The 12,401-nt window shown below is 52.5% G+C and overlaps 1 protein-coding gene across 1 annotated transcript; it reads left to right on the top strand.

The window, feature by feature from the left end:
* The first annotated feature begins 307 nt into the window (after positions 1-307).
* On the top strand, positions 308-3,140 carry PRRT1 (proline rich transmembrane protein 1). Its single transcript, XM_040988384.1, has 4 exons — positions 308-438; positions 1,293-1,831; positions 2,382-2,567; positions 2,690-3,140. The coding sequence occupies exons 1-4, from the start codon at positions 420-422 to the stop codon at positions 2,864-2,866; spliced, it is 921 nt and encodes a 306-aa protein (XP_040844318.1). The 5' UTR covers positions 308-419; the 3' UTR covers positions 2,867-3,140.
* The last annotated feature ends 9,261 nt before the right edge of the window (positions 3,141-12,401 follow it).

The raw sequence follows: 12,401 nt of genomic DNA, 5'->3' as shown, positions 1-12,401 counted from the left end.
CCCATAACACAACCCCTAAAGCTAGTCTTGGAGGGGAAGACTCTAGAGAGTTCTCTCTCCCTCCTCCCTTCCTTTAGTCCCTCCCCCTTCGCCTGGTCTTGCCTCCCTGTTTCCATGACAACTCCAAGGGAGCCTAAACTGGGGGCTTGAATGCCAGGGTGAGAGGAGGAGAGAGGTGGTCCAAGTGCAGAGAGAGACGGAGGAGCCGGAGTGGGGGCACGTCTGGAGCTCTCCCCTCCCTTGTCTCGGTCCCTTTAAGCTCACCCCCCCTTCTACCCCCCCAGTCCCCCCTCCCGCCGCTGTCTTCATCTCTCCATCTCTGCGCTGTTGCTGGCTGCGCCATCCGGCACCCGGACTCTGGACCCAGCTGGGGTTCCTGACTCCAGCAGCGGGGACCCTGTCCCAGCGAGACCACAGGCATGTCATCGGAGAAGTCAGGTAAAATAATAATAATAATAATAATAATAACAACATCTCCAGCCTGCTCTGTGGTCTCCTGAACCTACTCCTCCCCCACCCCTTCCCTTACCTGCCCCCCTCCCGCCCCCCCCCCCCGCCCGCTGGTGCTTCTGTTCCAGTTCTCTGCTCTCCAGCTCTGAACTCCCCAAGGCCCCCTCCTTGCTTCTTCTCCCTCCCCCTGCCTGCCTTTCCTCTTTCCAGTCTCAGCGTGTGCCCCATGACCAATACCCTGGGTGGGGGGCAGGTGGAGAGGGTGAGGGTGGCCCAGGGTGGCTGAGCATCCGCCAGGGACTGCAGGACTAGCTAGCATCTTTGGGAGTGACAGATGGACAGTCTCTGGCTCACAGGGAGACATCCAGTGGAGAAATGTGGAGAAACAAGATCAGAAGGGGGTTGGTTCAGGGGTGGGGGGACTAAAATGCCCAGAGAACAGGTCCAGAGATTTCCAGATTGCCTACGGCACCCCAGTGCTGCAGGAACCGCACTGTGGAACACGCCGTTCCACTTGTGTTTATGCAACTGTTGAACACATGTCAACACGACCTACCGCGTTGCCATGTGTATAAGTGGGAACACACAGGCCAGCCCCAAGGAACCCACAGCACCAGAACAGCCCGCTGGGTCTGTGTGTGAGAGCATGTTGCCATTGACCCAAAAGAGAAGCAAGAGTTCTGACCTGGAAACAAGACTGACAGCAAGGGGGAGGGGGTGCTGGCCTAGATACAACCCCTCTGTGACCCCAGAATGAGACAGGGCTTCTCACCGCATCTCTCTCCTCCCTCCTTCCTATCTCCCGGCTATGTCTGTGGTCTCTGCCCTGGTCCCATTCCCAGGCCTCCCAGACTCAGTCCCTCACACTTCTCCACCGCCCTACAATGCCCCCCAGCCCCCAGCCGAGCCCCCCGCCCCTCCCCCACAGGCAACCCCCTCCTCGCACCATCATCACCACCACCACTACCACCAGTCTGGCACCGCCACCCTCCCGCGTTTAGGAGCCGGCGGCCTGGCCTCCTCTGCGGCCGCGGCTCAGCGCGGTCCCTCGTCCTCGGCCACGCTGCCCCGGCCCCCGCACCACGCGCCGCCCGGCCCAGCCGCCGGGGCGCCCCCGCCAGGATGTGCTACCTTGCCCCGCATGCCTCCCGACCCTTATCTGCAGGAGACTCGCTTCGAGGGTCCGCTTCCCCCGCCGCCGCCGGCCGCCGCCGCCCCGCCACCGCCGCCGCCCGCCCAGACCACCCAGGCCCCGGGCTTCGTGGTGCCCACGCACGCGGGGACGGTGGGCACGTTGCCGCTGGGGGGCTACGTGGCGCCCGGCTACCCGCTGCAGCTGCAGCCATGCACCGCTTACGTGCCGGTCTACCCGGTGGGTACGGTGAGTTCGGGGGGACGGGGAGGTGAGGGGGAACCTGGGAGGAGAGGGGCAGGTGGAATGGGAATGGGGGACACACAAGCGGCTGAGGGGATGAAGAAGCAGGTGTCGGTGCGAGACCCATCCCAGAGAACACCGAGAGGAGTCAGGGATCTACTGGGGTTATAAATCAGGCCGAGGAGGGGGAAGGGAGCCTGGAGGGCCCAAGTTGAGGCGACCTGGAGCGAACCCAGGTCGAGGCGGAGCAGCACAGGCGGGGGTTGGGGGTCAGTGCAGAGGAAGCGTCCAGACTGCGCTGGGCAGCGTCCAGAGATCTGGCAGGAGTATGCAAACTCCGAAGAGGCCCGAATACTGCTGCTGAGGCCAGAACTTGGAGGGTGCGATTGACAGCCGAGAGGGGCGGAGGTGCGAAATTTCTAGATGTCCTGAGTAGGTAGCAGCAGGTGATCCGCTTCTTTGAGTAAGGCAGGGACTTGTGGAACCCGCAGCGGGGTCGGGGTGTGGGGGTGTCGCCGTGACGTTTTCCTCCCCACCCCTCCGCTTCCTCCAACAGCCCTACACAGGCGGGACCCCAGGAGGAACCGGAGTGACCTCCACCCTACCCCCGCCGCCCCAGGGCCCAGGCCTGGCCCTCCTGGAGCCGAGGCGCCCGCCCCACGACTACATGCCCATCGCGGTGCTGACCACCATCTGCTGCTTCTGGCCCACCGGCATCATCGCCATCTTCAAGGCCGTGCAGGTGGGAGCGGCGGCGAGCCGGGTTGGCCGCATCCCTGGAGTGCTGGGCGCCCTGGGGCTCCAGGAGCACAGGAGTGAGGGAAGCGCCTCCCTCACCCCTCCACCCTCTCCCCGTCCCCCTAGGTGCGCACGGCCCTCGCCCGCGGAGACATGGTGTCGGCCGAGATCGCTTCGCGCGAGGCCCGGAATTTCTCCTTCATCTCCCTAGCTGTGGGCATCGCGGCCATGGTGCTGTGTACCATCCTGACCGTAGTCATCATCATCGCCGCGCAGCACCACGAGAACTATTGGGATCCCTAGGATCGCACCCCGCCGGGCCCCACTCTGCGTCCCTCGGCCTCCCAGGCATCTGCCGCAGTCCGGCCGCGGACCCGGGGGACGCCCTGCACACGCGCCTCGGGGGCCGCCGGGCTGAAGTGCATCCTCAACTCGGCCTCCACGGGACCTCGGGCCGGGCGAGCACGCTCCGAAGCCAGTTCCTCAGGAACCTCTCCAAGACCCACACCCCCAGGGACGCCGCTTCCCCGGAGCACCCCCAAACGTCGGGCCCCAGGGCGCTCCAGGCCCCCCACCCCGACCACCGAGCTGGCCGGCCCGGCGCTCCGCAGTCAGGCGCCCGGCCCCCGAAGCCCCGCCTCCTCCGTAGGCTCCGCCCCCGCCCTGACGAAACCCCGCCTCCAGGTCGGCAGGCTCCGCCCTCTCCTCGCCAGTCCGGCCTCTGGGTCTGCGGCTGCAGGCCTCGCCCGGACTGGGACGGACCGGTCCCCTTCTCCGGGCTTCGGGATCGAGCCCCGGGCTAGCCACGCCTCCACATTCACCCCTATTTTGGCTAGGACGGTTTTGTCCATCCTCCGCTGTTCTCTGCGCCCTTTCTCTTGCGTTTCCCAGACCCTCTCTTATTTTTGAATAGGATTTAAGAGGTTTCTGGTTGCAGACCCTTCGCCCTGGGTTAAGAAATGGGCTTCGGTCGCTGTAAATAGTCCCTCCCACCCATTCCGTGCGGCCAGCCCTCGGCAGCCGGCCGGAGGGAACCCAGGAGCCGGCCCGCTCCCCGCTCGCCTCGGCGGACCCGCCTTGTTCTGATCTGTCTGTGCGTGCGTCTGTGTGTGCAGTTCTGAACGACGATATTAAAGAGACCCAGTGGATTCATCACCGGCAGTTCCAAAGCCCGCGCCTCCCACCCCCTACCTGTCCTTTGGGCACGCCCCTTCCAGAAAGCCTGAGGGAGAGAAAAGTGGGGAGTGGGAGAAGACGAGGTCCCAGGCGACCACTCGGGGGAGAGGCTACCTGGGAAGATCTTGGGGTGCATTCTCAGCGGGGCCTTGCCACTTGCCCTCCCCCTAGGGCTTTGGAGAGGGGAGCTCCAAGAAATGTAAGCAAAGAAGAAGCAGGCTCTTGTGGAGAAATTGTGGGAAAGGAATGCCAGGCTCCGGTAGCTGTTACTGACCCTGGGCTGGCAGGCGGCAGGCGGCTTGGCTTAGGGGGTGCCGCGCTGTCAGGGTCTGGGGACTGGGCAGGCAGCCCCAAGGAGAACATTAGCTTCTCCTGTTGCCCGGAGCCAGGAGCCCTCTGCTACCCCACGGTGAACCCAGAGGCTTCTTGGTGAGGGTGGCACCGCCATGGGCTTGGCTTGGCGTCTGGTTATGTTCTCGCCCGAGTTCTGCATTCACACCTTGTTCAGATGCTGTGCGGGATGCTGGGGAGAGCTGCCCAGCAAGCAGGCTGTCCAGGGCCTCCAGGAGCTTCCCTTTGAGGAGAGAAGCCTGGCCCTGACGAAGCGCCTGAGCAGCAGGGGCAGGCTGTGGGCACCGCGGGTTCTCCTTTGAACCTCCCACACCATATTTCTCAGAAAAAAAAAATTCCATCCCCATTTCTTTTTTGGGGGGTGGTGGTAATTTTTTTTAATAATCTTTACAAAAACAAATTTTTTTGCATCTGTAGCTTGTACTTTCTCACCCCTGAACCTCCTCACATTGTTTTCTTTGGGGAGTGTAGCTAGCAGGAAAGTGTAACTCTTTCACACCCCCATTTCTTGAGTCCTTGAAATATGCCTCTTCTGAAGTTGCTCTCAACCCACCCAGTACTACAGGTTACTCAGAGCCAAGGTCAATGGCATTTCACAATACTCTGTCTGAACCCTCTCATGCTTGTACCTTGACCCTGCACCCCCACAATGCTGGGGTCTCCTCCCCCGACCCACTTCCCCTCCACATACGACCCCACCACTGCTCCTCCTCTGCTCCCCCTTGCTTTGTCTCTTCCTTCCCCCAGAGTATCTATCTCTGCATTTTTTCTCTCTCTGAGACTTTGTCTTGCAAAGGTCAACTACTTGACCCAGCCGTTACCCCTAACCAAATGCTTCTTTGACCTACTTTTAAAAATATATATATTTATATTGGAAAGGCAGATTTACAGAGAGAAGAAAAGATGGAGAGAAAGGTCCTCCACCCACTGGTTTACTCCCTACATGACCACAATGGCCAGAGCTGAACTGATCCGAAGCCAGGAGCAAGGAACTTCTTCTGGATCTCCCACACGGGTGCAGGGTCCCAAGGCTTTGGTTCGTCCTCTGCTGCTTTCCCAGGCCACAAGCAGGGAGCTGGATGGGAAGTGGAGCAGCTAGGACATGAGCTGACGTACATATGGGACCCTGGCATCTGCAAGGTGAGGATTTAGCCACTGAGCCATCCAACTGGGCCCCAACCTGTTTCGCATCCAGACATTCTTCCAGGCCCTGCAGAATACAGCCACATGGAGTATGGTGCCAGCCCTCCAAGCTCAGCATGTCCAAACTGAATACATGGAAATCTGATTCCCTGTCTCCTTAGCTCCACTTTCCTGTCACCCATTCTAATCTGGAAACTCCATGCCACCTCTGTCACTCCTGTCTTACTTCTGGAATACTGTCAAAGCAGGTAAATTCTACAACCACATCACCTTGCAGTCCACAGGTTTTCCCCACCCCGTGCCAGAAAAAGACCTCATCTTGGGTGTTGCAACAGCCTCCCCAACAGGTCTGCCGACTACCACCCTCTTCCTGCTCCAAGCCTCCCTCAACACAGCTGCTGGATCATCCTCCCTAAAACAAACACCTCCTTGGTTTTGTTTAAATTTATCTTTTAATCCCACTTCCTGTGAACTTTTTTAAAAAAGATTTATTCATTTTTATTTGAAATATTTTAAAGAGAGAGATCTTTCATTCACTAATTCATTCTCCCAAATGGCTGCAGCAGCAGGAGCTGGGTCAGTCCAAAGCTGTGAGCCAGGAGCTTCTTCCAGGCCTCTCTCCCCCGTGCAGGCAGGGTCCCAGGCCATTAGCAAGGAGTTGAATTGAAAGTGAGGCAACCAGGACTGGAACTGGCATCCATAGGGGATTGCCAATACCACAGGCAGGAGATTAACCTACCAAGCTGTAGTGCTGGCCCCAAGAAACTAAAACGTTTTTGTTTTTAAGATTTATTTATTTTTATTGGAAAGGTAGATATACAGAGAGAAGGAGATATGGAGAGAAAAGTCTTCCATCTGCTGGTTCACTCTCCAAGCGCCTGTAATGGCTGGAGCTGAGCCAATCTGAAGCCAGGAGCCAGGAGTTTCTTCCGTGTTTCCCACGCAGGTGCAAGGTCCTAAGGCTTTGAACTGTCGTTAACTGCTTTCTGAGGCCACAAGCAGGGAGCTGGATGGAAAGTGGAGCTGCCAGGATTAGAACCAGTGCCCATTTGGGATTCTGGTGTATGTAAGGCAAAGACTTTAGCCACTAGGCTATCGCACTGGGCCCAAGAAATTAAATCTTAAGAATGAGTTTTCTGACTTGGCTCTAAACTATCAGGAACAGCTCTGCAGTCTTATTAGATTTAAAATGTTACTACACTATTTCCAGTTGTAAGGAGACTGCTGATGTCTATGGCATCATGCACACAAAATCACCAATGGATCCATCCAATCAAACACTTATAGGAAGCAAAGATCTTGGTGATGTGTACGCTACTTCCACATTTTTGTCAAACTGATAAGTTTGATGGCTCCTAAAGGTGCCTGACAAACTGGATCAAGAAAAAGAGATACTTGGGATTTGAATTTCCAGAATAAGGGCAAATGTCCTAAAAGCTCCTATATTCCGCCTACCCTCCTTACCTCCCGCTCTGGTGGAGTCTCATGTGGCCTGATCAGTGGACTCCTCACTCCAGCAGGAAGGTCTTGCTCTGTTCTCTCGGTTGGATCAGGGCAGCGGGCTCCTCCACAGAGACTCAGGTGCTCCTTGGAGCTACAGTTCTTATTACTGACTATGAATTAGAATAGTCTGGGGAACATTTCAAAATCTCAAAGCCCAGATCACATCCCAGGCCAATTAAATCAGAACCTCTGGCTGGCTGCGGGACCCACACATCCCAAGGGAACTATAGGCTTGGTGGACTTTTCTAGGGCGAGGGGCGAAACCAAAACATGGTTTCATCCAGGGCAAATGATTTGAGGAGAAAAAGCATCTACACACAGCCAACTGTCATTGGCTTTGTCTGCACCTCCGCCATTTCTTCCCATCTCAAATCTGGCTCATCTCTGGTTCTCAGGCCCTCATCAACTGAAAATTTCCACCCATCTTCGAATTCAATCAAACAGAAAGGAATTTGGCACCAGGACAAAAGACTTCTCCTCAAGCAGGCTGCTCCCAAAGGAGAGAACAGTCTTCAGATTCCATTCTCTCCCCACTACCTTCCCTCCTTTCCCACCTCCCCTCTTCTCCCTCTGCATGTAGTGCCCATGGCGCTTGCACCTGCAGTGCTGGGGACTACACAAAGATCTGGGCCCCCGTAACCTGCACCTGGGTGCTCTATTCCCCCATGAGTCAGTTATGGGCCATTGACATTCTATTTCAACTTCTGTCCCTTTGTTATCTCTCATGCTTTCAACACCCACACAGAACATGCTGTGACCCGCCCAGTTTCTGGCCTTGCCTCCAATAATCTCTCTTTCCTTGCTTCCCAATCATTTTCTCCCCACTGTGTCAGACTTTCAGCTTGGTCACCACCAGTGACTGCCACCCCTGCCATATTCCCACATCCTCAGTCTTCCTTCGCCCCCATCTGGATCTCCCACCCCCGATTCTGTCACTTTCCGTTGTGGTTTGTTCCTTCACTGACCCCCACCCCGTCTCCTGCTCTCCTCGTTACTGGATTCGGGTTCTGGAATCTGACTCTGTGACTGCTGCTTTTCTGTCTGTCCCCAAGAGTCTTGCCCTCTCCCTCCAGCACTTCTCACTCGTGGTTAAGCTTAACCTGCCTGATCCTTACTCACCCTGGAGGCTGAGCAAGCATGGGGAGAAACACACAGTCATAGCAGCTGGTCTCACTTCCTGTGGGTCCTTTGAGCAGCCTGCCAACCCACATTTCCCTACCCAGCTCACCATACCCAAATGAAACCACAAATTTACAAGATGACCACCCTTCTCCCTATTTCAGTGATGAAGCAGAAACTTTCAGAAGAGAACTTCTTTGTGGTCTCAACACAAATCCACCAGCCTACATGCATCTCTGTGTAGTCAGGCGATCTGCCCCCAACCTCCACCTCATTGGTACCCTAGGATGAGCTCAGAGGCATGAATCATGAATGTCCTAATTATATGGGAGAGACACGACTGATTTTTCCCTCCCTATGGAAATATTTCACAGCACACAAATACGCTATCACAACACACTGTGTCTTCGAAAAGTTAATAACACATAAATTACTATTTACTTGTATAGTAAAAGTCCAACATTCAGAGTAGTGCATATTGCTTAGAAAAAGGGAATTCTGAATGGATGGAGAGAGACAGGAAGCTTCAACAATATTGGGCAACTTTTACTTGAAAAGAAAATGTGTTTAGATTTATATGGGGTTGGTATGGTGACTCTACTGGCTACCTTGAAGTGCAGACATCCCATAGGGGCGCCAGTTCATGTCCCAGCTGCTTCACTGCTCCCTCCTTGTGGCTTGGGAAGGCAGAGAAGGATAGTCCAAAGTCTTGAGATCTCACATCTGCCTGGGAGACCCTGGAGAAGCTCCTTGGCTTCAGATCAGCTCAGCTGTGGCCATTGAGGAGTGAATCAGAGGGTAGAAGATCTTTCTCTGTCTCTCCTTTTCTCTGGAAATCTGTATTTCCAATAAAAATAATCTTTAAAAAAAAAACAGTACTTTTATTTATTTGACAGAGAGAGAGACAGATGCAGATTGTCCACCTAATTCACTCTCCCAGATGTCCACAAGACTCAAACAGGATCAAGTCAAAGCCAGGAGCCCAGAGCTTTCTGGGTCAAATGTGAGCAGCAGGGACCCAAATACTTGAGCCACACCTGCTGTGTATATTAAGAAAGTTGGAGCTGATGCAGACTTCAAGCTAGGCACTATCATATGCTATGTGGGTGTCTCAAGCAGTGTCTTAACCACCGTGTCAAACGCCTGATCTCTTTTACTTCTTTTTTGTTTGTTTTTTCTCTTTTTATATATTTTTTGTTTTTTTTTTAAATTTTTATCCTGTTTTACTTCTTAAATGACACAATGTTCATTTAATTATAATTTGAAGCACACATGTATATATTCATATATGTTATAATTTTGCATGTATAAAATAATTCATTTATTTTAAATTTGAAAACTCCTTTAATGTAGGTCTCTGAGCTGGGAACTCAACTAACCTCACCCACGTAGAGGCAGGGACCCACATATGGAATCCATCACCTGTCACCTCCCAGGATCATCAGGAAGCTGAAACTAGGGTCAGAGCTAGGATTGAAGCCCAGGTAGTCCCATGAAGGATGTGAGTGTCCCAAAAGGGATCTTCATAACTGTGCCAAATGCCCACCCGGGCAGACATCATAACTAGTGTTTTTCAAGAGTGGGTGGTCATCTAAACCCATCCCCAGAAACATTTGACAACGCCTAGAGATGATTGGCATCCTTGGAACTGAGGATGGGAGCTGGCAGTGCAATGGTTATAGCACTACCTGTGACATTGGCAATCCATATCAGAGCTCCAGTTAAAGTCCCAGCTGCTCCACTTTTGATCCAGCTCTCTGTTAATGCCCCTTGGAAAAGCAGCACAAGATGGCTCAAGTGCCTGGGCCTCTGTCACCCATGTAGGAGACCCAGATGGAATTCCAGGTTCCTGGCTTCAGTCTATACAAGCCCTGAATGTTGCAGCCATTTAAGAAATGAACCAGTGAATGGAGGATCTGTCTTTCTCCTCTCTCTACCTTTCAAGTAAAGATACAAATAAATCTTTAAAAAAAAAAAAAGGGTTGTTGAGTGAATGAGACCCTTAGGATGTGCTGGTATCATGGCCATGTCCACGGCCAGGGCTTGGAAGTGGTTCTCTCTACAACACACTTTGCTGCAGACAGCCTGCCTTTCCCTTCCTCATCTTGCCCAAAAACCCTGCCTATAAAGCAAGCACAGGCTTTGGGAGTAGAGGTGGGAGGAACAATTTTGATAGAAATCCCAGAACTCAAAACCACAGAAACCACCAAAACTAAACAGAAGGGAAAATTTATTTAGCCTTCGGAAAGCTAGAATTGTTGTCTCTCATGCTGATGACAAATGGCAGAGACTAAGTGCAGCATATGGTCCATATGGCAAGTGTGGAATGCAGGGGGATGTGAGAGTATAAAAACTTCCAGTGGGAGCAATGCCTGGGGACAGGACAGCATGAACTGGGATCGGAATAGCTTGGGAGAGCTGAGATTGACAAGTAGGAGGTGAATAATCCTGGGTGTAAAGTGGATTTCCCCCCCTAATCTTGCCTGCCTTGTGCTGCTTCCTCTACCTTCATTTGGAGTCAGCTTGACATGACTGCAGCCATCTTGGTAGTAACCTTTACCTTGCCCTCCAGGCAACCCAACCTCATGGAATAAACAGTCATTAAGATAATCTGCTGGGCTCAGCCTGGATCCTTCAGTGTCCCTTATCTATGCCTAGCATATTTCTTGAGAAAATCCAGGTACACCTAAATTAGCTGTGAGTCACCTTTATCCAGCCTAAGAACACAATCCCATACTACTGACTGCAGTGCAGGGACCCAACTTCTCATGGCTGACAGAGGAAGTAGGTATTCCTTGGGCCCTTCTGCGTTTGGGGATTGGTTCTTGTACACCAGGTTTTTCCAAAGCAGCCTGCAACATAAATTATTTTCATCTTGACATGTCAAAATCATGGCCATTTCCAATGTGCAGCTCTGAATTCCTCCAAGAAGGCTTTTTAGCTCAACTCCCTTGCCACCCACGATTTCCCTTGCATTTGTAGCATTTGCATGACTTTTCCTTGTTAGATAACTGCTTGGGGCCCTTTGCATTTGTCTTTAGATTTTATGGATGAATTCCAAATTCTCAGTAAGGATTAGTGAGCAGATAAGAGATAGGGCAGGCATTTAACCTAGCAGTGAAGGCTAGTTAAGTTGCCCATGGAGCGGCCAGTTTTGCGTCTCAGTGGATTGACTCTTGGGCATCCTGTGTCAAAGAACCAGTTTGAACTTTAACTCCTGTTTAGATCCAGCTCCCTGCTAATGCATTTGTGAAGCCAGCGGAAGATGGCTCAAGTACTTGGGCACCTGCACCCGGGGGGGGGGGTTCTTGGCTTCAGCCTGGCACAGCCAGTGGATAGATCTGCTTATCTGTGTCTCCCACCTCTGCCCCTAATCCATGCCCAATCACTCTGCGTTTCAAATGAATAAATAGCTTTTCTTCCTTTCTATTTATTTATTTGTATTAGAAAGGTAGATTGTATGGAGAAAAAGATACAGAAGAAAGATCTGTCCACTGATTCACTGCCTAAGTGGCTGCAAAAGCCAGAGCTGAGCCAATCTGAATCCAGGATCCAGGAGCTTCCTCCAGGTCTCCCATGTGAATGCGGGGTCCTAAAATTCTGAGCCATTCTCTCTCTACTGCTTTCCCAGGTCATAAGCAGGGAGCTGGATGGGAAATGGAGTGGCAGGGACACAAACTGGTGCCCCTGAGGGATTCCAGCGCTTGTAAGATGAGGATTTACCTGCTGAGCCATCACATTGGGCCCTAAATAAATCTTAAAAACAAAGAAAAAGAAAAGAATAATTGTGCTTCTTAGTTCAATATCTGGGTTTGAGTCCTGGTCCTGGCTTTTAACTAGCTTCCTCTCAATGCACACCCTGGGTTCCCAGCTCCCAGTTTCAGCCTGGCCCTGTTTTTACCACAGTGGGCATTTAGGGAGTAAGTCAGTATATAGGAACTACTTCTCTGTTTTCTCTTCACTTCTGAAAAAATTCATTCAAAAAATAATTTTAAAGATTAAATCTAAGAGAGACAGGAGCGTGGCTCAGTGGTTGAAATGATGCTTAGGATGCCTGCACTCCATATTAGAGCGTCTAAGGCAAAGGTTATGGTCTTGTCTTAGGATTTCCTGATGGATCCTCTGAAAAACTATGGGTTCCTCTATGGCTTATCCAGCCTCAAAAGTACAACAGCTATCTCAAATACTATCCTAACCCTGGAGAACATGGAATTCCCAACAGAACCTCTTCAAAGAATGGAAGAACTTGAACGTTCTTTTTGGTTCTGGACAAGCTGAAAGTCTACCTGAGACCCTCAGGGTTTACAACAATTGACTTCAACAGAGAGACCTTGGCGCTTCAAGCAGTACTTCAGACACCTAATGACTTATCATCTACTAGGGACCCCTAGATCTACCCCCTGAAGAATCCCCTGCTGCTGTTGCCCCTCTACACCCCTTCTCAACTTAAAGCAGCCAGAGCAACTGTCATCCCCTGTCCTTAACAGCAGCTAGGGTCCATTCTTCTGGGGGAAGGAATAGGGAAGTCAGACTGGATAATAGGCAG

Source organism: Ochotona curzoniae, unplaced genomic scaffold (assembly GCF_017591425.1).
Source record: "Ochotona curzoniae isolate NIBS_2020 unplaced genomic scaffold, NIBS_Ocur_1.0 contig_4862, whole genome shotgun sequence".
Taxonomy (NCBI): Eukaryota; Metazoa; Chordata; class Mammalia; order Lagomorpha; family Ochotonidae; genus Ochotona; species Ochotona curzoniae.
Note: the sequence above shows the minus strand (reverse complement) of the source record. Positions and strands in the feature narration are given on the sequence as shown.